The 23,064-nt window shown below is 51.2% G+C and overlaps 4 protein-coding genes across 4 annotated transcripts; 3 read left to right on the top strand and 1 right to left on the bottom strand.

The window, feature by feature from the left end:
• Window positions 1-4,886: 4,886 nt before the first annotated feature.
• On the top strand, window positions 4,887-9,198 carry VOLCADRAFT_91360 (uncharacterized protein; the record flags this gene model as incomplete). The annotated part of the gene is made up of 5 exons (XM_002950752.1): window positions 4,887-5,013; window positions 5,501-6,007; window positions 7,924-8,148; window positions 8,415-8,864; window positions 9,131-9,198. The coding sequence occupies 5 exons, from the start codon at window positions 4,887-4,889 to the stop codon at window positions 9,196-9,198; spliced, it is 1,377 nt and encodes a 458-aa protein (XP_002950798.1).
• Window positions 9,199-10,161: 963 nt separating this feature from the next.
• On the top strand, window positions 10,162-10,950 carry VOLCADRAFT_91361 (uncharacterized protein; the record flags this gene model as incomplete). Its single annotated transcript, XM_002950753.1, has 1 exon — window positions 10,162-10,950. The coding sequence occupies one exon, from the start codon at window positions 10,162-10,164 to the stop codon at window positions 10,948-10,950; it is 789 nt and encodes a 262-aa protein (XP_002950799.1).
• Window positions 10,951-11,559: 609 nt separating this feature from the next.
• Window positions 11,560-13,228, bottom strand: VOLCADRAFT_104895 (uncharacterized protein; the record flags this gene model as incomplete). The annotated part of the gene is made up of 4 exons (XM_002950856.1): window positions 11,560-11,928; window positions 12,622-12,750; window positions 12,975-13,089; window positions 13,157-13,228. 4 exons carry the CDS (start codon window positions 13,226-13,228, stop codon window positions 11,831-11,833), a joined length of 414 nt encoding a protein of 137 aa, XP_002950902.1. The 3' UTR covers window positions 11,560-11,830.
• A 3,392-nt stretch (window positions 13,229-16,620) lies between these two features.
• On the top strand, window positions 16,621-21,812 carry VOLCADRAFT_91363 (uncharacterized protein; the record flags this gene model as incomplete). Its single annotated transcript, XM_002950754.1, has 7 exons — window positions 16,621-16,747; window positions 17,236-17,748; window positions 18,388-18,478; window positions 19,368-19,465; window positions 19,606-19,830; window positions 20,093-20,542; window positions 20,929-21,812. 7 exons carry the CDS (start codon window positions 16,621-16,623, stop codon window positions 21,810-21,812), a joined length of 2,388 nt encoding a protein of 795 aa, XP_002950800.1.
• Window positions 21,813-23,064: the final 1,252 nt, after the last annotated feature.

The following is a 23,064-nucleotide window of genomic DNA, read 5'->3' on the forward strand; positions in this document are numbered from 1 at the left end:
CACTCCTAATGATATCAGACTTTTGGATGCGATGATCGCACGAGCAGCCCGACGCTGCTACCGCTTGCCCACCAGTTTTCCCACACGCGCCGTGCTGCTACCGGTGGAACAATATGGACTCGGCGTTGGGTCCCTACTACCGATCTATGTGCGCATGACAGCTCGCGCGCTGGTCCTCTCCCTGAATGATGAAGGCCGGCTAGGCGTCGTGACACGAGCCATGCTTGAGCTGCAGTGTCGCCTGGCGGCCGACACTAGGATGCACACGTTGAAACGAGAGAGCAGTTTCTACACGACCCTGAAACAGCTGACCCTGGCGCGAGACCATGGCATCGCGGTCACCGACAAAGGGATGCCGTATAACACATCCCTAAACACTCTCATGACGGCCGCCTCCGCCGTCAACGCGCGGCAGGACACAAAGTCCGAAACCCTGCCGTACAGATGCTTGCTCCCCTTGACAGAGCTGGGCCTAGACATGCACGCGCTCATCGACAAGAACACAACACAACACCTCATCACCACCACTGATCTTCAGAAGCTTTTCCCCCGGGGCAAGGTGCAGCACCGGCACAAGATCGCCTTGAATCGACTAAGCCTAGCGATAAGTGCCCAATGCCCAATGCATCCACCACCATCATCTGTCACTTATTTCCAATTAAGGGCCACGGGGCCACTATTGTGCCCGGGCTAACATTGAATTCTCAACGGCAAGTGGCCTGTCAGTGATTCGCTCGGCATGCAACAGCGGGAATGCTATTTGCATGCTTCGCCAGCAGGTGCGGTGGGGCGGCCAGGAGCAAGCAAGCAGGGCGCTCTCTTGCCCGCTCGCTCCCTCCTAGCCGTTTCAAAAGTGCGGTGTCAAAGCAGATGTAGTCGACGTGTGGGCGTGGTTCCGCAGCTGATATCGTACCGATAATGGACAAAGGATTGAGAACTCGCCGCGGCCTTAGATTTGAGTGCCCTTACCAGGGTTGCGCCACCGAGGCAGGGGAGTCTAATCTTGGCTCTCAGTGCAGAATCAAGAGCAGCTATGGTGCCGTCCATTGGTTATGTTACCCAAACCCCGGTATCGAGGGTAGGTTGGCGATGGGGTGGAGGGGGCCCCCATAAGACCTAAAGATCTATCCGTAAAATTAGCGACTGATATGCGACTTTCGCCACCTTCTGTGGCTCGTCGAGCAGCCCATATCCTGTTTATTAAAGAGGCGACGGGCTCTTCTAAGGTACTGGGTAAGGCTATTCTTACGTTGCAACGGACCTTCCATCGTTTATGGACCTGGTCGGCATGTCGACATGCGACCAGGGTGAATAAAGCACATAAAGACGGCCAGGATTTAGGATAGACTTTTCCGTACGTTGCTACAATAGCTTGAACTTCTTAACCGCATGCAGTGCGAAAGGAAAAGCAGGTTTCAGGCTTGTCTAGGTGATGCTGGACCCATGGGTCCATGCGTCCCCGAGCAGCTGCTTACAGATTAGAGTTCATGCAGAGCCCCGCCGCTCAAAATATTACTTACAATAGAATATGTTAACTACACGGAACACAAGTACCAAGTTTCGTGAAGATTGATTACGTTTTCGAGAAGTAGCCAAATCCTTAGATGAGAACCAATTAGATCTAATTAGATTGAGGTGAGATAACTTTTCTATCTAAACCTTTGGGCTACCCTATGTATGGTCTCATTTACGATGGGAAAATGAACAAAAAGCGGTTTGGTGGCGTCTCACGGTTGATGGGGTGCCTATGTTAGGAAGTTCCCATCTCAGGATGTCGCAGCCAGCAGTGTGTTGTTGTTGTTACATGGTCGTGGGTGCGTTCCCCGTACCTGCAAACCACCCTAGTACGAGCCGAGGGCTCAAGGGCTGCCAAATCGCCTATAAGCACCATCCTACCTCGCACTTCCAACGAGACAAGTGATGAAGTATACTAACGACCAAAGGGAACGATAGAGTTGCGGTGAGCAGTGTGTGGTTGTGGAGGTTGTCCACTAGGTTCTCTAGGAGGCGTATTCCCTCGCTGTCATCACTTCTGGGCCTGTCTGGTGGCACAGGCAGTAGCGGACCAACTCACTCTATCAATGGAATCGCTAGCGTCACGCGAAGAACTGTGGCTCGTCCAAGCTCCACAAACAGTGCGACAATGTGCATAGGATGTTGTGGTTGTTGCTGCGATGTCAGCTATGGAGCACGGGATGCGGTATATGGCAGCTCTGGGAGTTCCACGGAAAGGATTGGATTCTGTTGGGTCAGATCACCACTTTGGGTTCGCTTTCTGCTGTTGAGGTGACTTGCGTTGTCTGGTCTGGGTGGGTGTCGTGTTTGCCCTTATCCTCTCAGGCGCAGTGCACGGCCTGCTGGCCCGCTGGCTCTATCTTTAACACCACCCCCCACTGTAACACCCCCCACACGCACGTGAATCCTGGCGGCACTTTCTCGTACAGATGGTTCATCAATCCCCTTATTACGATTACGACTCACGCAACGGCAATTCCCCGACTAATCCATCGGTGTGTTTCATAGATGCTGGCTTCTCGGTTGTGAGAAGGCTGGTTCTTGGACGCTGCAAGTAGTGATCTCTGTCGTACTGTTGTGCGCTATTTGTTCAGGTCACAATCCTGTTACGGCTATTCGCCGTGTTGTTACCTTGGGTTGCCCTTTTTGTTCCCACCTGCACCACCCCCTGGCTTGGTGCTCTTGTTTTCTTTACGTGTCTATCTCGTAATCCACCGAGCCTGGACTGCCCGGTGGCTTTAGCTTTAGTTTTACGGCCGGCCACTGGTCCAAAATAAGTACGGGGTTTTTTGGGCGGCGCCCCAGCGCGAAGCGCCCAGGGGGCCCCCGCCCTGTAGGATTGCCCATGTCCGTGTGGCCGTGTGTGTGGCCGTGTGTGTGTGGACCAATGGACCAAACATAATACCTCGCCCGGCTGAAACGCCTTATTGGTAATATATTGCATTCTCTATTGCAAGGTATTTCGCCTGTAGCCAACAGAAATCGTATGAGCACAAACAAGTTTGGCTGCGTCACAAAGTCACATCAACGCCTCTCGCATTACGTTTAATATCAAAAGGTGCCGCGTATCTCATAATGGAATTCTGAATTGATGGCGTATGATAACTCGAACACCCAGCTTACGTTACAACTTGCCCGCACGGGCATTCCGACTTGCCACCAGCAGGCCGACAAATTTGCTTTCATTTCTCTATGAAGTACACAGCTGTTCGTTTGTACAATTACTTTGGCCAATGCTCGGGGCCTCCGAAGGGTTGCAGTGTGCCGCGATGAAGCTCGCGCGCGAGGAAGCGCGCGGCTGTGGGGCGGATTGCTGAAGCCGCTGGCGCACTGACAAGCACAGCTCCCACTACGTTCACACTACCCATCAATTGTCACACGTGCCCCCCTAGCTACAGGCCTGTAAGGATGCAGGGAGCCCCCGCCCTTTTTCCGGATTCGAGGAAGCCGACACAGCTTGTCGGGGCAGCTGCAGGGGAGGTCGAGTAGGGTCGAGCCGATCAGCGGGCAGATCGTATGGCTCTGAAGCCGATCAGAGAGGAACTCGTTCTTGTTATCTGAGTGGAGGTTTTATCGGGTTTTGCCCGCTTCCTGTTGAACGAAGTTATGTTGGGTTCGCTGCTGGTGATATCGCTGCCGGGGCGGTTTTAGTGTAATCACGATGTAAGCAGCGAAGGACAGCAGGAGTCTGGATTAAGGAACGGATTAAACGCAACAATTACCGATACTTATAGACCATGCTTGAAAGACAAAAACGACTAGTATAGAAGATACTGCTGACCATTTAAGGCAATTGACTATCAATACGAGACTTGTCGAGACGGCGAACGAAATTTGGTGATTGTTCCGAGTAGCAAATATTTATCACCGAGTCTGTGCCACTATTTTGGCAATAACACGGACATTTATGGCATAGTAAAGAAATTTAATCCGTGTTCGTACACGGGCGTGCGACGGCCATAAACTCCGCCATATTACTAACTCCGCCATTCATAACCCGCGCGCTGGATGCTTCCATATGCCACGAACTAACCCCTGATCCGTAGTGAACTATTAGTCCAGGTGGAATCACCCCCTAACAACATACGTCTTCACGAGTGTTACGAAGTGTTACGGTAGGAGGAACGCAGCCGTCCGCCCGCGGGCGTACGGGATATACCCGCAGAAAGCATCCGAAACGCTTTTGTAATACTTTTCGCATTTCATTGAAGGTACAAGAGTTGCACATTCAATTTTCCACGTTTTTGGGCAATCATCTACCACAGTCTTTGCCAACTTCCACCGCCGCACCGATCGAGAGAACGTGCTTTGGAGCTTATCGCAACCAGGTAAGTAAGAAATCCCCATAGCGCAAAAATCATGGGTCAAGTAACGCGGTTAAGAAATACTTCTCGCAGCAGGACGGCTGAACTGCATCCGCGCTGCTTTCCTTTTTGCACGGCCGCGGCTCCTTTGGCCGATAACGTTCTTAGCAATTGCCCTTTGTATGCATACAAAGCTTCCATTCTTGCATATTATAATTAATTGCTGATGAGTGGTGAAGGAAAATATGATGGAACTATAAAAGGTGGAAGCACTGCTGCTTCCGGGAATAATCCCATGATGACGGGGAGTGTCTATCTCTGCTTATTTGGTGCTTTCCGAGCGAGCTGCGTTGCTGGCTTCACCTTGGCACCCATTAGTTTCATTTGTGGCCTGTCTGTACAGTGCTTGGGTGCGAACAGCACAAGCTACCATCGCCGGTCATCTGATGTTCATCTTCTCCATACATAACACGATGGCTTGCTTGAGTAATTGCTGTATTGCATTGCTGGATATTGGTTTCGACTCTGACAAGATAGATCTGCACATGCCGCTGCTATGATTGCAGTATGGAAAGGCGCAAGGCCGCCAGCAGCTGCTGGCGAGGCGAACCGTCCACATCCTCGGCGGTTATGCCTGTTATTCCCCTTCCGCTTATGTTGCTGGCGGCGTTTATGATGGCAACCTGTGCAACTGGTGCGTGAACGGACTTCTGTTATATCGAAATGATACACAATGGCCATAAGATAACGTGCGTTTTGCAAGGGTTACTTTTACACTTTTACTGAAAGTTGCAGCGGTCCATTCCGGAGCTGTCCAGTGGATCACTTCCCCCGCTATTTATTTACCTTCACTGGATGTGTGGTGTTATTGGTTACGGATCACGGTTGGGAAGGGTACCAGTAATGTAGCACCAGGCAAAGAGTACTCAGGGAGATGCCAGGGGAGCTGATCCCTTCTTACATTCCTCCCCCCCTCGAGTGAACGGGTGCTTCCACTGTCAAGAGACGATGCATGAGTGCCATAAATACTGCATGTGTGAACTTGCTTGCTTAAGTTGTCGACGATTGGGTACCTAGCTAGCCTGCTGGGAAGAGGTGCCTCTTTTTTTTCCTGGTCACCTCCTCACGCATGCTCGCAGTGCACACGCCAACGTGGCCCATGCGCGCGTCCATTCATGCAGGCGATGACGATCTTCCTAACTTGGCTCTGCGTCAGGCAGTGTACGCATCATCAGTGTACCTGTGGGATAACACTTACCTCTACCCAGGTTACGCGGTGGATGGAGTCACCGAGTATCCAAGTCCCCTCGATGCATCCACCTTAAGCTTATTTCACTCGAACTACTCGGATCCGACGCCTTGGATTTCTGTTGACCTGGGTGCCGTGGCACTTGTGAAGCGGGTTGTCATCATCAACCGATGTGATTGCTGTCCGGAACGACTGCAGAATGCAGAGCTGCGCATTGGGAACGTCAGCATTACTCGGGGGATTAATGCAGCAGGAGGGGGCGATACAATTGCAGGAAACCCCCTGGTCTGGCGACAAGATGCCGATGTAGGCATGTGCGCTTCAAAGATCATCGCGTTTGACACGCCCAAGGTTGGACGATGGGTCACGTTACAAAACAAGTACCCTCTTCTACAAGTCTCGGAGATCCAAGTCTTTGGATATTACGCCGCCTCCGCAGGTGGGTGTGCGCATCGATGAATTGCATGTGCGCCTTTGTCATTGTAGGCCAACACTGCTTGTATATCCGATGCAACTCATCAGGAAGGAAGCGGCCCCGACGATAAGTGAGGTCCCAGCTCCATGGCCATCCAGTGGAATGGAGCGAGCAAAGCTCAATGTATCAATAGGTATCCAACCAGTGATTATCTTTCGTTTAGGACGGGTCGCAATTCATTCCAACCTAAGTAACAAATTTGCTAGGGTTGTCGTAATTTGTTCTTTAATTGTGAGGCGCTGATCATGAGGGGGGCTCTGGCCCCCACCCAGCGCCCCCCCCCCTAAGTTACAACTCCCCTCGTAGACCAGGAGTCACACAATGCGTTGGCGCGTTTTCGTTCGTTCGTGCACTCTTCGTGCACATGCGTAGATAGTTCCGGTACTGTTTATGAGCAGTAAGTAAAATCGACCAAGCAAAGGCCCAAAGCAAGCAACCGCATAGCAAATCACTGGCCGTCACCCGCCGCTGCAAACCGCGGCCCGCCAGCAAAGGGTTCAAAGATAATTGCAAATACTAAAATCTGCACACTACAGAGCAATCTGGCATCAATGGACGTTTCTGGCTGGAGGAATGACGTTCGGGTCGGCCTCAATCTATTCCTTTTTTCCAAAGGCCAAAATGCTGATTTATTCCTTTTTCGGAATATATTACTTATAAAAACGCTGTATCCAACCAGGTGTTGCAAATGAAAGAAAGAACAGCGAAATGAGGGATGAGAAGAAGTGAAGAAAACAAAAATGGAAGCAAGGCTGGAGGAACAAGGAATGCTATGAATGGGCCCTCACCCCGCTGCACATATTAAGCTGCTGTACACACCAACACTTGTGACCATCCTCTCCCATATTATTACTGGTAAATTATTGCGCGGTGGATTTGCCACCTACTGAACATTCCCGTTGTGAAAGTGATTAATGATCGGGCAATAGTTCTTTATTAATAACCCTTCAGCTACAGCACACACATCGTCTGTAAGTACCCCACCATCGCCCCACCATCGGTAAGGCGCTCCACCAGCATCTTAGGCGGACTTTTCAAAGACCATCTGATACAGCTTCCCAATGCAGCAGTAGTTACATAAAAGTCTATAAAATTTTTGGTCATGTATACATTTTGCCCTGATATAATAGATCTATTAGATAATAGATCTTGTCTAAATAGGGACCGTCCATTCTTTCATACGAGGGTGCGATCTATTATAGACGATCAAAGGTTTTACAGAGGAATGCTGCGCATGTCCTTGATATGATCATATGCATCTTGCATGACGGACGCCACCCTTCCTGGGTGCATGCATCCATACGTGTGCATCTATGTCGCTGTATTACCGGAGAAGGACTCGCGAGTGAATGCATGCCTGGCTGCTCCAGGTCAGCAAGCACTTTCTGAAAAGGATGATGAGTATGTATGTTGTTACAGGGTGGTTAACTTCGCCAGCGGCCCCCTTTCCCGGGGCAGTCCCTGCTCTCCCCTGCTAGAGGGGCACCCTAATCCGTCACCCCATCCGACTTCAGAATGTATTCGTTGGGTTCGGCAACTCACCACCAGCATCCAACCAAATCTAGCGGATCAACGGCGCATCAACTTGGTTTCCTGGTTTGCTCGCAAGTTGATTTTATCACGTCCTACATCGTCCATGTGATGGGGGGCCATCTCCCATTTCAACACTCCTCTAACACCCGAAGAGTCGGCAGGCGGATTTGAATCCGGGTCGGCCGGGAGCAGATGTCAGGCCTTAACCTCTGCCAGCCGCCTGCTTATAATAAGTATAAGTATGCATGTAAGCAGGATACGTACTGCGATCTGCTACGCATGCGATTACCTGCGGTCACCTAATAAGCTTGCATTGTATACACATGTGCGTGCCGATTGACTTGCAGTGTGCGCCAATGTGCTGCCTGGTACGGGTTACGGCACAGAGGCCTCGACAATTACAACTCTCACAATGCAATCGTCAAGGGACTGCTGCAGCGCATGCTCCGTTAACTCAGACTGCCGTTACTGGGTATTTCGGCAGAGCGACTACACCTGCACCCTCAAACGTGACGAGGGAGCAGGACCCGGCTTCTTCATGGATGCAAAAACTGTGGCGGGCGGAGTGCGACGTAAGTTGCAATCGAGCGACTGTGGGCAGGAGAACGGTGGGAAGGACAATATTGGGAACTCTTGGCACTAGATAGCTTTTGTCACTCAGCGGTTGTCACTGCCTTGTTTCGTTGTTTGCATCAGTAATCATCACTTCTCGTTCTCTCATGTATGTCCGATGGAATCATCTTATCAGGTCATCTGCAGTCCTCACTTCTATCTTTCAAACTGTAATTATGGAAACACGCACCCCGCTGCGGCCTATCGCACATCTGCTGTGTCGCAGCTGTGGCCCTCTTGGGCACCCGTGGATCGGCCCCCTGGTACTACAACTCCTTTGTTGATCCAAGTGCGCAATGGATCTGGTCACGTGGCGGCGCATCACAGTCGATTCCTGGCGCCCCCACAAACCCCGCAACTACTTTTAGCTACGTCTACACGGCTGCAAGTGTGATGACTGCCTACATATATGTTGCTGCAGACGATTACGTCTGGATTTACATAAACGGCTTGCAGACTGGTACCAGCAGGCTCACTAGGGGCTGGAGTGGCACTCGTATTCCGCCAGTTTCAGTGACCCTGCAGAAGGGGCCCAACCTCATTCAAGTGCGGGTCCAGAACAGTGCTGATCGCACCACTGCGGGTGTCATCATGTCGCTACAAGACTCAAGTGGGCGGGTGCTGGCCCGTTCCAATGCGTCCTGGGTATGGTCCGAGAGAGCCATCAGTATTGCAGGTACGTACGTCTGTATGTGCGGCTGGATTTTGTTCATGCAGCGACCATCCCACACGATGTATTGTATCTTCCCACAGATCGTGTTTGTGTACAGCCGTAGCGGTTTTAGTTGCCTGGCATAGAGTCGTCGCGTAACGTGTGAATGTATAATAATAACAATATAATAATGCATTTTAATACCATCTATATATACTAAACTGCAAGTACACATAAACTCGCATATATGCGCCTTGTCTACCCCTGACCACATGCCGTGCATACCGTAGTGCTACTTATAGTTCGTGCTACAATAATTCGGGAGGCACCACGAATATGTAGCACGTACAAATTCTAAGGTATCCCAAGGGACCGCAGCCCCGAAATATCGTACCCTCCGAAGCCGGCCGATCAAACTTCGCAAAAACTAGGGTTTCAAGGCGGAAATCAGCTCTTAAATACATAAAATATAGTCATAAACGTAGGACATGAACAACGCTGGAAAACGTGCAAGACAGGCAACCCTGCTTCAATGCGGGTTGAAACCGCTAGCACCAAACGCTCCGGTGAGCGACCGAGCTGGATTTGCACCAGTTAGGCTTGATGATGCTGTTGTCGAGGCCCAGCGTGAGCGCATGGAGCACGAGGAGGTTGCTAGGCGCGAGCGCAATGCGGTCAATGCTACGGCAGCCGTTCCTGTTTGGTGCATCCAGCTGCGTCGTAATGCCTTTTACATCGGGGTTTCAGCCACATAAAGACACGTTTCAGTAGCAACCACCCAAACACTGTATTGGCCCGGCCGGTTGGTTATTAGGTCGTTGCCACTGGTACTGAACTGTACGATCGGTCCAGAATTTGCTAGGGCGTTTCCAAAGTGCGAAAATGGTGAGAGACCATGAGCCTAAGGGTTCCCGGTGGAGGGAGACTGACTGGAAGCTGCAGTTTGAAAAGCCCCGAAACTTTGGAAGGGGCCCCGAAATTTGTATCATGCCCGCAAAATCTGGTCCGGCCTTCCCCGAAATTCCCCGAAAAAGAGCACGTACAAATTTCAGAAAGTTTTTTGACCCCTCCCCGAACAAAGCGATCACGAACTATAAGTAGCACTACGGTATGGTACTGTACAGTCAAAGCGATCGAGTCCAAAGCTCACGTCCATAAAATGGTGGAATACTTTTGTGTGTATACATCGTTACTGCCAACGCCTCTTGACGATTATTCCCATCGATGAATCCGTGTGCGTGATGCAGATACTCCACCGCCAGTACAGTGCATGAAAACTCAATTTACTGGGGCCGGCAACTGTACCGGAAACGCCACCAATATGTATTTCTGGAACTACGGCTACATGAACGTCGTCTACCGTGTTGTGTACACCTATGCGGATGGCACCCGCTCCCCTCCCAGCACCTTGACCATGTCGCTCACAGAGAACGCTTATTGTGAGCCCAGGGTGTACGTGGAGTTCTCTTCACCCATCGCGACACTGTTGGCCGGTGGACCGCCTGGCAAGCCCCGCACTGGCATTATGCTTCAGCGGTCAGGCGCCGTCACATGTGATGGCTCTCCTCCGGCTAACTGGGATACAAACGCCTTCATTGACATCGTCCGCGTTAACAGCACGAAGGATTACGGGGATGGTAGCGGCTGCAGGATAGTCTCCGACAGTGCCATCAACTGTCTCGATTTCATGCGTGTGGGCTACCCATCCGCGCCACCTGTGTCTGCATGGCGCTGGGCAGGCAACAGCACTGCTACCACGCGAATTTACTCATCTCTTGGCAGATCTGCACCGGCCCTGGTCTTGAATGGCGCAGGCGGATTTAATGTGAAGTATTCCTTATCGTACGACTACAGTACTGGATACCTCATCGGATACCGCAGCTTGCCATCACCGAACAGGCTGTGGGCTGCACATGCCAACAGGTCACGGCCCTCCATCTTCGTGGAATTCTCTGCACCGTTGTCGCTGGGCCAGGGTGACAGTGTGGTGCTGCAGCGCTACGAAGAGGAATGGGGACTGGTTGATGTGGACCGTATAGGGGCCACGCAAGCCAATGGCAGCTCCTGGCTGTTGTTCACGGACTCGTTACCACCATTCTTTGGACCTTAGGCCTGCAGGTCCTCAGATATGTATGTGGCCAGAGATAGCGGATATCCACGTTGTTAGCTAGATGTCTGGTCAGCAAGAGCGAGTGACAGGGTCTCCGTCTGCCTTCATACTGGCACTGAACCTGGTGGCCCCGTCGTACAACCAAAATCGTAATGTTGATGTCTCAAATCGCGCCCAGACCTGCATGCCTTCAATTAACATGCTTATTGGTTGTATTGTTTACTGGAAGGCAAGTGTGGCTGGTGTCTGCCCCGGGGATGTGTGTTTGGGGTGTGGTGTGGGTCATAGCCACCGCCGGTGCCACGGAGTGTGGCCGCAGAATATGGCGGCAGCGATGCGAGTTGGTGGATCCCGGCGATTGGGCTTGCGCGTGTCCTCGTCTTCAGCCGCGGCTTGCAGTTTTGCCCTGAGAGTTGCCTCTCTCGGAAACCAATGCCTTCTGCCGCTTCATGGGGGACTTACACGCTACTTCCCTCTGGACTGGTGGCTATAGACTGCTGAGTCATGCCACACAGAGCTTCTCAAGCTTCGGCGTGAGCCGTATTGCTGTTCAAGGTGTGCGTTTTCGTCTTAGGTATTGCTCAGTTCAGTTCTTTCCATGTGCGTGTGTGCGTGTGTGTATGTATGTTGTTACAGGGTGGTCAACTTCGCCAGCGGCCCCCTTTCCCGGGGCAGTCCCTGCTCTCCCCTGCTAGAGGGGCACCCTAATCCGTCACCCCATCCGACTTCAGAATGTATTCGTTGGGTTCGGCAACTCACCACCAGCATCCAACCAAATCTAGCGGATCAACGGCGCATCAACTTAGTTCCTGGTCAGCTCGCAAGTTGATATTATCACGTCCTACACCGTCCATAAGATGGGGGGCCACCTCCCATTTCATCACTCCTCAAACACCCGAGGAGCCGGCAGGCGGATTTGAACCCGGGTCGACTGGGTCGACTGGGAGCAGAAGTCAGGCCTTAACCTCTGCCAGCCGCCTGCCATATGTGAGAAGGAAGAGAGAGGAGAGGGAGAGCCACATGTATGGTGGAGAATGTGTGACGATGGAAGCTGCCATTGTCGTTGCCATTGTTGTTGAGGCCGTTGCAACGAATGCCAGTCCCCGGCATGCGGTGCTGGTGTACACGTGAACTTGGCGGAGGTGAGGCAATATGGCGGGATATGGCGGGACGCAAACTGCCGCTAATCATTGTTTAAAATTCCACTAGTACAACCCCCCCATCATAACATAACGAACGTAACCGACACGCAACCAACTTATTAACACGTGAACCAACCAACAACTATGAAATGGATGACTATACCATGGCCCAAAGCAGCTGGCTGCTGACGGTGAAAGGGAGGACTGGCAGTCCTACCGACCGCCAGAAAGACGCAACAGGAGGTGCTAAGACGAAGTAGGGGAAGAATACAATCCAACCTGGAACGAGAAAACCCTGACCAGCTGGGGTGGGGTGGGATGGGGGAGACATGCGGGCCCAGCCCTGGCCCAGCTGGTCGGGTCAGCCCTCAGCAGCAGCCGGACAGAGATTGGATTACCCTACTGCGTGGCTGGCCTTGCTTGGCGCCATCACACTTCCTCAAGTGCCCAACACCACCGGCGTCCAAGAACGCCTCAGGACGCGCGGACACGTCAACCCGCATACGGGAACCCGGAGGGGGGCCCGCACCTGCAGCATCGTCATCGCCTGCTCCAGAGCCGCCGTTGGAGGCAGCAACGGGGCTGACATGCGGCGGGGAAGGGGAGGGGACAGCGGAAGGGGGCAGGGAAGAAGGTTGAGAGGGACGGGAGAGGCGGGCTGGGGAGGAGGAGGTGGGGGAGTCGGGAACGGGAGAGGTTTGAGGGAGAAAGAGCTCGCTCCAGCCATCACCGGCTACAACTGCACAAGGGGACCATCCCTGCTCGTGGTAGCTTATAGGTCAACTTCCCAACATCCAGTCCAACAACAGAATGCATTTGGTCATGGTAAAAGAACCAACAGCGGTTCGCATGCGAATTTGCCGTACTGCAATCTTTCCCCACCGTACATGGGTTCAGCCGCAGCCGCAGGCGACTTGATCCCCTGAGGAGAAGAGGGGGAAAACCGGTTTGAGCGAGATGAATTGATTGAATATGCCGCTAAGGCCTCCATCGCCACCTGCGTGCAAGGAGCGACCCAGGTAAGTGCCATGCATGATACGTGACGCGGAAGGTATGTCACCGACCTGCCACACACTTGCGTTTGGGGTCGTCTGCCTCACTTGAACGTATTCTTGTTTGGACTGTTGTCTAAGCATGGTTACGGGCTTGGGAATGGTTTCCTGTAATTAGCGTCCGTCTAGGCGGGCAGCCTAAGCGTGCAGTGAGTTTTGACAGCATCGAGCAACTGGCTAATTAAAGGGTTACCCCAGGGCTGCAGGCACCCCAAGATTGCAGGCTCCATTTTAAGCTTTTGGTCTCTGTGTGTGCACAAACAGTGCAACAATGTTTTTGGGATGTTGTGGCTCTTGCTGCGGTGTCAGCTATTGAGCACGGGATGCGGTATATGGCAGCTCTGGGAGTTCCACGGAAAGGATTGGATTCTGTTGGGTCAGATCACCCCTTTGAGTTCGCTTTCTGCTGTTGAGGTGACTTGCGTTGTCTGGTCTGGGTGGGTGTCGTGTTTGCCCTTATCGTCTCAGGTGCAGTGCACGGCCCGCTGGCCCGTTAACTCTACTCTTTAACACCCCCCCACTGTAACACCCCCCACACGCACGTGAATCCTGGCGGCAAATTCTCGTACACTTTGTGAGTCTGGAGCCCACTGTAACAACCATCCCCCCGACACACCCTTCTTGTCCCAGGTATGTGCGTACGCTCCGACATGCTCTAAAACCTAATTTGTTTGTGAATCACTTGCTCGTACAGATGGTTCATCATTCCACTTATTATGACTCACGCAACGGCAATTCCCCGACTAATCCATCGGTGTGTTTCTTAGATGCTGGCTTCTCGGTTGTGAGGAGGCTGGTTCTTGGACGATGCAAGTAGTGATCTCTGTCGTAATGTTGTGCGCTATTTGTTCAGGTCTCAATCCTGTTACGGCTACTCGCCGTGTTGTTACCTTGGGTTGCCCTTTTTGTTCCCACCTGCGCCTCGACCTGGCTTGGTGCACTTGTTTTCTTTACGTGTCTATCTCGTAATCCACCGGGCCTGGACTGCCCGGTGGTTTGAGCTTAAGTTTTACGGCCGGCCACTGGTCCGAAATAAGTACGGGGTTTTCGGGCGGGGCCCCAGCGCGAAGCGCCCAGGGTGGCCCCGCTATGTGTGTGTGTGTGTCCGTGTGTGTGTGTGTGTGTGTGTGTGTGTGTCCGTGTGTGTGTGTGTATGTGTCTGTGTGTGTATGCGTGTGTGTGTGTAACGGACCAAACATAATATCTCGCCCGGCTGAAACGCGTTATTGGTAATATACTGCATTCTCTATTGCAAGGCATCTCGCCTGTAGCCAACAAATATCGTATGAGCACAAACATGTTTGGCTGCCTCCATTCACCGAACCCAAAGTCACACCAACGCTTCTCGGGTTACATTTAATATCAAAAGGTGCCGCGTATCTCATAATGGAATTCTGAGATGACGCCGTATGATAACTCGAACACCCAGCTTGTGTTACCATTTGCCCGCACGGGCATTCCGACTTGCCACCAGCCTGCGGCAGGCCGACAAATTTGCTTTCATTTCTCTATGAAGTACGCAAGCTGCTTGTTTGTACAATTACTTTGGCCAGTGCTCGGGGCCTCCGAAGAGTTGCAGTGTGCCGCGATGAAGCTCGCGCGCGATGAAGCTCGCGGCTGTGGGGCGGATTGCTGAGCACTGACAAGCACAGCTTCCACCTCGTTCACACTACCCAACAATTGTCACACGTGCCGCCCAAGCTACCGGCCTGTACGGATGCAGGGGGGCCCCGCCCTTTTTCCGACTTCGAGGAAGCCGACACAGCTTGTCGGGGCAGCTGCAGGGGAGTTAGAGTAGGGTCGAGCCGATCAGCGGGCAGATCGTATGGCTGGTAAGCCGATGAGTGGGGCGGTGCAGGGAATTCGTTCTTGTTATTTGAGTGGAGGTTTTATCAGGTTTTGCCCGCGACCTGTTGGACGAAGTTATGTTGGGTTCGCTGCTGGTGATCTCACTGCCGGGACGGTTTTAATGTAATCACGATGTAAAAGCAGCAGAGGACAGCAGAAGTCTGGATTAAGGAACGGATTAAACGCACAATTACGGATACTTATATTCCATGCGTGAAAGACAAAAATGATTAGTACAGAAGATACTGCTGACCATTGAGAAGACAATTGACTATTAATACGAAGGTTTAAGACCGCAATGTTGTCGAGACTTGTCGAGACGGCGAACGAAATTTGGTAGCAAATATTTATCACCGAGACTGTGCCACTATTTTGGCAAGAACGCGGACATATATGGCATACTGATCAAAATTTAATCCGTGTAAAGCTCGATACACGGGCGTGCGACGGCCATATTACTAACTCCGCCATTCATAACCCGCGTGCTGGATGCTTCCATACGCCACGAATTATTACATCTGGAAGGAACTGGCTCCGGTTGGCGACTGGAGGAAGCTTTAGTTCCTAACTTGCCCGGGCTGCATAGCCCGACATCCGACGCTAGCTGAGAGATAAGGAAGAAAAGAATACTAAGCTTACAAATGAAGTTGTAGGGATGCTTTAAGTAGTCTGGCAAGCCTTCCACAACAGAAGGTCGTACTGATCAAAGCCAAACCATACCTACTCGGTAACGAACACAAATCCCTTACAACCCCTAATCCGTAATGAGTTATTAGTCCAGCTGGACTAGTAATCTGCGGGTGGAATCAACCCTAGGAACTTCATGAGTGTCACGAAGTGTTACGGTGGGACGAAGGCGGCCGTCCGCGGATGCGTCCGCACGCGGGCGTAACAAAGGTACGGCATATACCCGCAGAAAGCATCCTGAACGCTATTATAGTACTTTTCGCATTTCATTGAAGGTACAATAATTGCGCATTTAAATTGCCATGTTTGGGGGCAAAACGTTTACCACAGTCTTTACCAACTTCCAGCGCCGCACCGATCGAGGGAACGTACTTTGGAGCTTATCGCAACCAGCTGGTAAGTAAGAAGCCCCAAAAGCGCAAAAATCCATAATTCATGTAACGCGGTTAAGAAATACTTCTCGCAGTAGGACGGCTGAACTGCATCCGCGCTGCTTTCCTTTTTGCACGGCCGCGGCTCCTCTGGCCGATAACGTTCTTAGTAATTGCCATTTGTATGCATACAAAGCTTCCATTCTTGCATATTATAATTAATTGCTGATGAATGGTAAAGAAAAATATGATGGAACTATAAAAGGTGGGGGCACTAGCTGCTGCCGGGAATAATGCCATGATGATGGGGAGTGTCTATCTCCGCTTATTTGGTGCTTTCCGAGCGAGCCGCGTTGCTGGTTTCACCTTGGCACCCATTAGTTTCTTTTGTGGCCTATCTGTACAGTGCTTGGGTGCGAACAGCACAAGCTACCATCGCCGGTCATCTGATGTTCATCTTCTCCATACATAACACGATGGCTTGCTTGAGTAATTGCTGTATTGCATTGCTGGATATTGGTTTCGACTCTGACAAGATAGATCTGCACATGCCGCTGCTATGATTGCAGTATGGAAAGGCGCAAGGCCGCCAGCAGCTGCTGGCGAGGCGAACCGTCCACATCCTCGGCGGTTATGCCTGTTATTCCCCTTCCGCTTATGTTGCTGGCGGCGTTTATGATGGCAACCTGTGCAACTGGTGCGTGAACGGACTTCTGTTATATCGAAATGATACATAATGGCCATAAGATAACGTGCGTTTTGCAAGGGGTACTTTTACACTTTTACTGAAAGTTGCAGCGGTCCATTCCGGAGCTGTCCAGTGGATCACTTCCCCCGCTACTTATTTACCTTCACTGGATGTGTGGTGTTATTGGTTACGGATCACGGTTGGGAAGGGTACCAGTAATGTAGCACCAGGCAAAGAGTACTCAGGGAGATGCCAGGGGAGCTGATCCCTTCTTACATTCCTCCCCCCCTCGAGTGAACGGGTGCTTCCACTGTCAAGAGACGATGCATGAGTGCCATAAATACTGCATGTGTGAAACTTGCTTGCTTAAGTTGTCGACGATTGGGTACCTAGCTAGCCTGCTGGGAAGAGGTGCCTCTTTTTTTTCCTGGTCACCTCCTCACGCATGCTCGCAGTGCACACGCCAACGTGGCCCATGCGCGCGTCCATTCATGCAGGCGATGACGATCTTCCTAACTTGGCTCTGCGTCAGGCAGTGTACGCATCATCAGTGTACCTGTGGGATAACACTTACCTCTACCCAGGTTACGCGGTGGATGGAGTCACCGAGTATCCAAGTCCCCTCGATGCATCCACCTTAAGCTTATTTCACTCGAACTACTCGGATCCGACGCCTTGGATTTCTGTTGACCTGGGTGCCGTGGCACTTGTGAAGCGGGTTGTCATCATCAACCGATGTGATTGCTGTCCGGAACGACTGCAGAATGCAGAGCTGCGCATTGGGAACGTCAGCATTACTCGGGGGATTAATGCAGCAGGCGGGGGCGATACACGCAACATTACAGGGGACCCCTTGGTCTGGCGACAAGATGCCGATGTAGGCATGTGCGCTTCAAAGATCATCGCGTTTGACACGCCCAAGGTTGGACGATGGGTCACGTTACAAAACAAGTACCCTCTTCTACAAATCTCGGAGATCCAAGTCTTTGGATATTACGCCGCCTCCGCAGGTGGGTGTGCGCATCTGTAACACAGCAAAGGCGTAACCCGGGATGCTCAGATTGGCATTTGCGTCGTTACATTGCCCCCCACTTAGCAATGGACGTCCTCGGCCATTATTTCGAGCACAGGAGCCATCCCACCTCGCGCCAGTGCGCTGGTTTATCCATTACACCATGAAATCGCCAATTTGCTGGTTGCCAGAATCGAACCGCCGACCCGAAGTTTATTTCGGAATTCGTGCGGTCCCGTCTCGATACCATTGTAACACAGCAAAGGCGTAACCCGGGATGCTCAGATTGGCATTTGCGTCGTTACAGCATCGATGAATTGCATGTGCGCCTTTGTCATTGTAGGCCAACACTGCTTGTATATCCGATGCAACTCATCAGGAAGGAAGCGGCCCCGACGATAAGTGAGGTCCCAGCTCCATGGCCATCCACTGGAATGGAGCGAGCAAAGCTCAATGTATCAATAGGTATCCAACCAGTGATTATCTTTCGTTTAGGACGGGTCGCAATTCATTCCAACCTAAGTAACAAATTTGCTAGGGTTGTCGTAATTTGTTCTTTAATTGTGAGGCGCTGATCATGAGGGGGGCTCTGGCCCCCACCCAGACCCCCCCCCCTAAGTTACAACTCCCCTCGTAGACCAGGAGTCACACAATGCGTTGGCGCGTTTTCGTTCGTGCGTGCACTCTTCGTGCACATGCGTAGATAGTTCTGGTACTGTTTATGAGCAGTAAGTAAAATCGACCAAGCAAAGGCCCAAAGCAAGCAACCGCATAGCAAATCACTGGCCGTCACCCGCCGCTGCAATCCGCGGCCCGCCAGCAAAGGGTTCAAGATAATTGCAAATACTAAAATCTGCACACTACAGAGCAATCTGGCATCAATGGACGTTTTTGGCTGGAGGAATGACGTTCGGGTCGGCCTCAATCTATTCCTTTTTTCCAAGGGCCACAATGCCGATTTATTCCTTTTTCGGAATATATTACTTATAATTACGCTCTCCAACCAGGTGTTGCAAATGAAAAAACGAACAGCGAAATGAGGGATCCCTCATTTATTCTCATCCGGATGAGAATAAGTGAAGAAAACAAATATGGAAGCAAGGCTGGAACAAGGAATGCCAGAATGGGCCCTCACCGCCCGCTGCACATATTAACACACGAACACTTGTGACCATCCTCCTCCCATATATATTATTACCGGTAAATTATTGTGCGGTGGATTTTCCACCTACTGAACATTCCCGTTCGGAAAGTGATTAATGATTGGGCAGTAGTGCTTTATAAATAACCCTTTAGCTACAGCACACACATCGTCTGTAAGTACCCCACCATCGCCCCACCATCGATAAGGCGCTCCACCAGCATCTTAAACGGACTTTTCAAAGACCACCTGATACAGCTTCCCAATGCAGCTGTAGTTACATAAAGTCTATAAAATTTTTGGTCATGTATACATTTTCCCCTGATATAATAGATCTATTAGATAATAGATCTTGTCTAAACAAGGACTGTGCATTCTTTCATACGAGGGTGCGATCTATTATACACGATCAAAGGTTTTACAGAGGAATGCTGCGTATGACCTTGATATGGTCATATGCATGTTGCATGACGGAGGTCACCCTTTCTGGGTGCATGCATCCATACATGTTGCATCTATGTCGCTGTATTACCGGAGAAGGACTCGCGAGTGAATGCATGCCTGGGTGCTCCAGGTCAGCAAGCATCTTTTGAAAAGGATGTACAAGTATGTGTGCATGCAGGATACATACCGTAATCTGCTACGCATGCGATTACCTGCGGTCACATGATAAGCTTGCACTGTGTACACATGTGGGTGCCGATTGACTTGCAGTGTGCGCCAATGTGCTGCCTGGTACGGGTTATGGTACGGAGGCCTCAACAATCACAATTCTCACAATGCAATCGTCAGGGGACTGCTGCAGCGCATGCTCCGTTCACCCAGACTGCCGTTACTGGGTATTCAGGCGATGCAAGAACACCTGCACCCTCAAACGTGACGAGGGAGCAGGACCCGGCTTCTTCATGGATGCAAGAACTGTGGCGGGTGGAGTGAGACGTAAGTTGCATTCGAGCGACCGTGGGCAGGAGAACGGTGGGAAGGACAATATTGGGAACTCTTGGCACTAGATAGCTTTTGTCACTCGGCGGTTGCCACTGTCTTGGTTCATTGTTTGCATCATTAATCATCACTTCTCGTTCACTCATGCGCACCGATGGAACCATCTTATCAGGCCTGCAATCATCACTTCTATCTTTCAAACTGTAATTATGGAAACACGCACCCCGCCTTGACCTAACGCACATCTGTTGTGTCGCAGCTGTGGCCCTCTTGGGCACCCGTGGATCGGCCCCCTGGTACTACAACTCCTTTGTTGACCCAAGTGCGCAATGGATCTGGTCACGTGGCGGCGCATCACAGTCGATTCCTGGCGCCCCCACAAACCCCGCAACTACTTTTAGCTACGTCTACAGGGCTGCAAGTGTGATGACTGCCTACATATATGTTGCCGCAGATGATTACGTCTGGATTTACATAAACGGCCTGCAGACGGGTACCAGCAGGCTCACTAGGGGCTTGAATGACACTTCTATTCCGCCGGTGTTGGTGACCCTGCAGAAGGGGCCCAACCTCATTCAAATGCGGGTCCAGAACAGTGCTGATCTCACCACTGCGGGTGTCATCATGTCGCTTCAAGACTCAAGTGGGCAGGTGTTGGTCCGTTCCAATGCGTCCTGGGTATGGTCCGAGAGAGCCATCAGTGTAGCAGGTTCGTACATTTGTCCGTGCGGCTGGATTTTGTTCATGCATCGATCATCTCACATGATGTATCGTATCTTCCCGCCTTAGCGGTTTATTTGCCTGGCATAGAGCCGTCGCGTAACGTGTGAATGTGTATAATAACAATACAGTGTTAATAATGTATTCTAAAATCATCCATACATACTATACTGTTTGTACTTGTATTCTTGCAAGTATACATATACTTGCTTGTATGCGCCTTGTCTACCTCTAACGACATGCCATGCAAAAGGTACTGTACAGTCAAAGCTATCGAATTAGAAGCTGAAATCCACATAAGATGGTGGAATGCTTGTCTGTGTATCCACCTATCACTGCCAACGTCTCTTGATGATTACTCCCATCATGATGCAGATACTCCACCGCCAGTGCAGTGCATGCAAACTCTATATAGTATGGCCGGCAACTGTACAACAAACCCTACGAATCTGAGTTTCTTGTATAATGGCAGCATGGACGTCGTCTACCGTGTTGTGTACACCTATGCGGATGGCACCCGCTCCCCTCCCAGCACCCTGACCATGTCGCTCACACAGAACAGATACCATGCACCCTGGGTGTACGTGGAGTTTTCTTCACCCATCACGACACTGTTGGCCGGTGGGCCGCCTGGCAAGCCCCGCACTGGCATTATGCTTCAGCGGTCTGGTATCTCACATTCAGTAATTCCGCTACCATCTCGTGCCACCTGGTATAACAACACCTTCCTTGACATCGTCCGCCTTGACATCATGGAGGATTACTGGGATAAATCAATGATTCGGGGCTGCCAGAAGGTCTCCAACAGTAGCGTCAAGTGTATAGATTCAGTGGTTGTGGGCGACTCATTCGTGCCACCTGTGTCTGCATGGCGCTGGTCGGGCGGCAGCACTGCTATCGCTGCTCTCGCTGCTGACACGCCAAGTTACTCATCCCTTGGCAGCTCTGCACCGGCCCTGATTTTGAATGGTGCAGGCGGATTTAATGTGAAGTACTCCTTATTGTACGAATACAGTTCTGGATACCGCAGCTTGCCAGCACCGAACAGGCTGTGGGCTGCACATGCCAACAGGTCACGGCCCTCCATCTTCGTGGCATTCTATGGTGCATTGTGGCTGTACGAGAATGACAGTGTGGTGCTGCAGCGCTACGAAGAGGAATGGGGACTGGTTGATGTGGACCGTATAGGGGGCTTGCAAGCCAATGGCAGCTCCTGGCTGTTGTTCACGGACTCGTTACCACCATTCTTTGGACCTTAGGCATGCAGGTCCTCAGATATGTATGTGGCCAGAGTTAACGGATAGCCACGTGTTAGATAAATGCCTGGTCAGCAAGAGCGAGTGACAGGGTTTCCCTCTGCCTTCATACTGGCACTGAACCTGGTGGCCCCATCATACAACCAAAATCGTCATGTTGATGTCTCAAATCGAGCCAAGACCTGCATGCCTTCAATTAAGGTGCTGATTAGTTGTAATGTTTACTGGAAGGCAAGTGTGGCTGGTGTCTGTCCGGGGGATGTTCAACAGTGTGTTTGGGGTGTGGTGTGCAGCGTTATTTTTTTGCGGAAATATATTCCGAATTCGGAATAAAAAAATGTTCGTGGTCCTGAAAGTGAAGAATAAAAAATGTTCCAACCATACAAGTTCATTCCTCCAGCCAAAAATGGACTGTCCATGCCAAAGCCGCTAGAATCTTACAGGAGACATACATGTTACCCATATCATAGTACTCTAATGCCATGGATACTGTTGCCAGTCGAGAGCATTAGTCGAGGAATTACCGGAGCCAAGGCGTGTCGCTATATGAACTGGATGGGAGCTGCCCCGTCAAGGGGTGCGCGTCTTGATTGGTTGGAGCACACTAAAGGGACCATGCCCCAGCGACTTCATCACGTGCTCATGCGTTTTTGGGCGGGGCCCCAGCGCGAAGCGCCCAGGGGGGCCCCGACCTGTAGGATTGCCCATGTCCGTGTGTGTGTGTGTGTGTGTGTGTGTGTGTGTGTGTGTGTGTGTGTGTGTGTGTGTGTGTGTGTGTGTGTGTGTGTGTGTAACGGACCAAACATAATATCTCGCCCGCCTGAAACTCGTTATAGGTACTATACAGCATTCTCTATTGCAAGGTATCTCGCATGTAGCCAACAAAAATCGTATGAGCACAAACAAGTTTGGCTGCCTCAATTGACCGAGGCCAAAGTCACATCAACGCCTCTCGCGCTAAATTTCATCTCAAAAGGTACCGCGTATCTCATATTTGAATTCTTAGATGACGGCGTATGATAACTCGAACTCCCAGGCCTTGAGTGTGTAACGGACCAAACTGAATATTTCACCCGGCTGAAACGCGTTATCGGTACTATACAGCATTCTCTATTGCAAGGTATCTCGCATGTAGCTAACAAAGACCGTATGAGCACAAACAAGTTTAGCTGCCTCCATTCACCGACCTCAAAAGCCACATCGACGCCTCTCGCGCTAAATTTCATCCCAAAAGCTGCCGCGTATCTCACAATGG

Source organism: Volvox carteri, assembly GCF_000143455.1.
Source record: "Volvox carteri f. nagariensis unplaced genomic scaffold VOLCAscaffold_20, whole genome shotgun sequence".
NCBI classification, from domain to species: Eukaryota; Viridiplantae; Chlorophyta; class Chlorophyceae; order Chlamydomonadales; family Volvocaceae; genus Volvox; species Volvox carteri.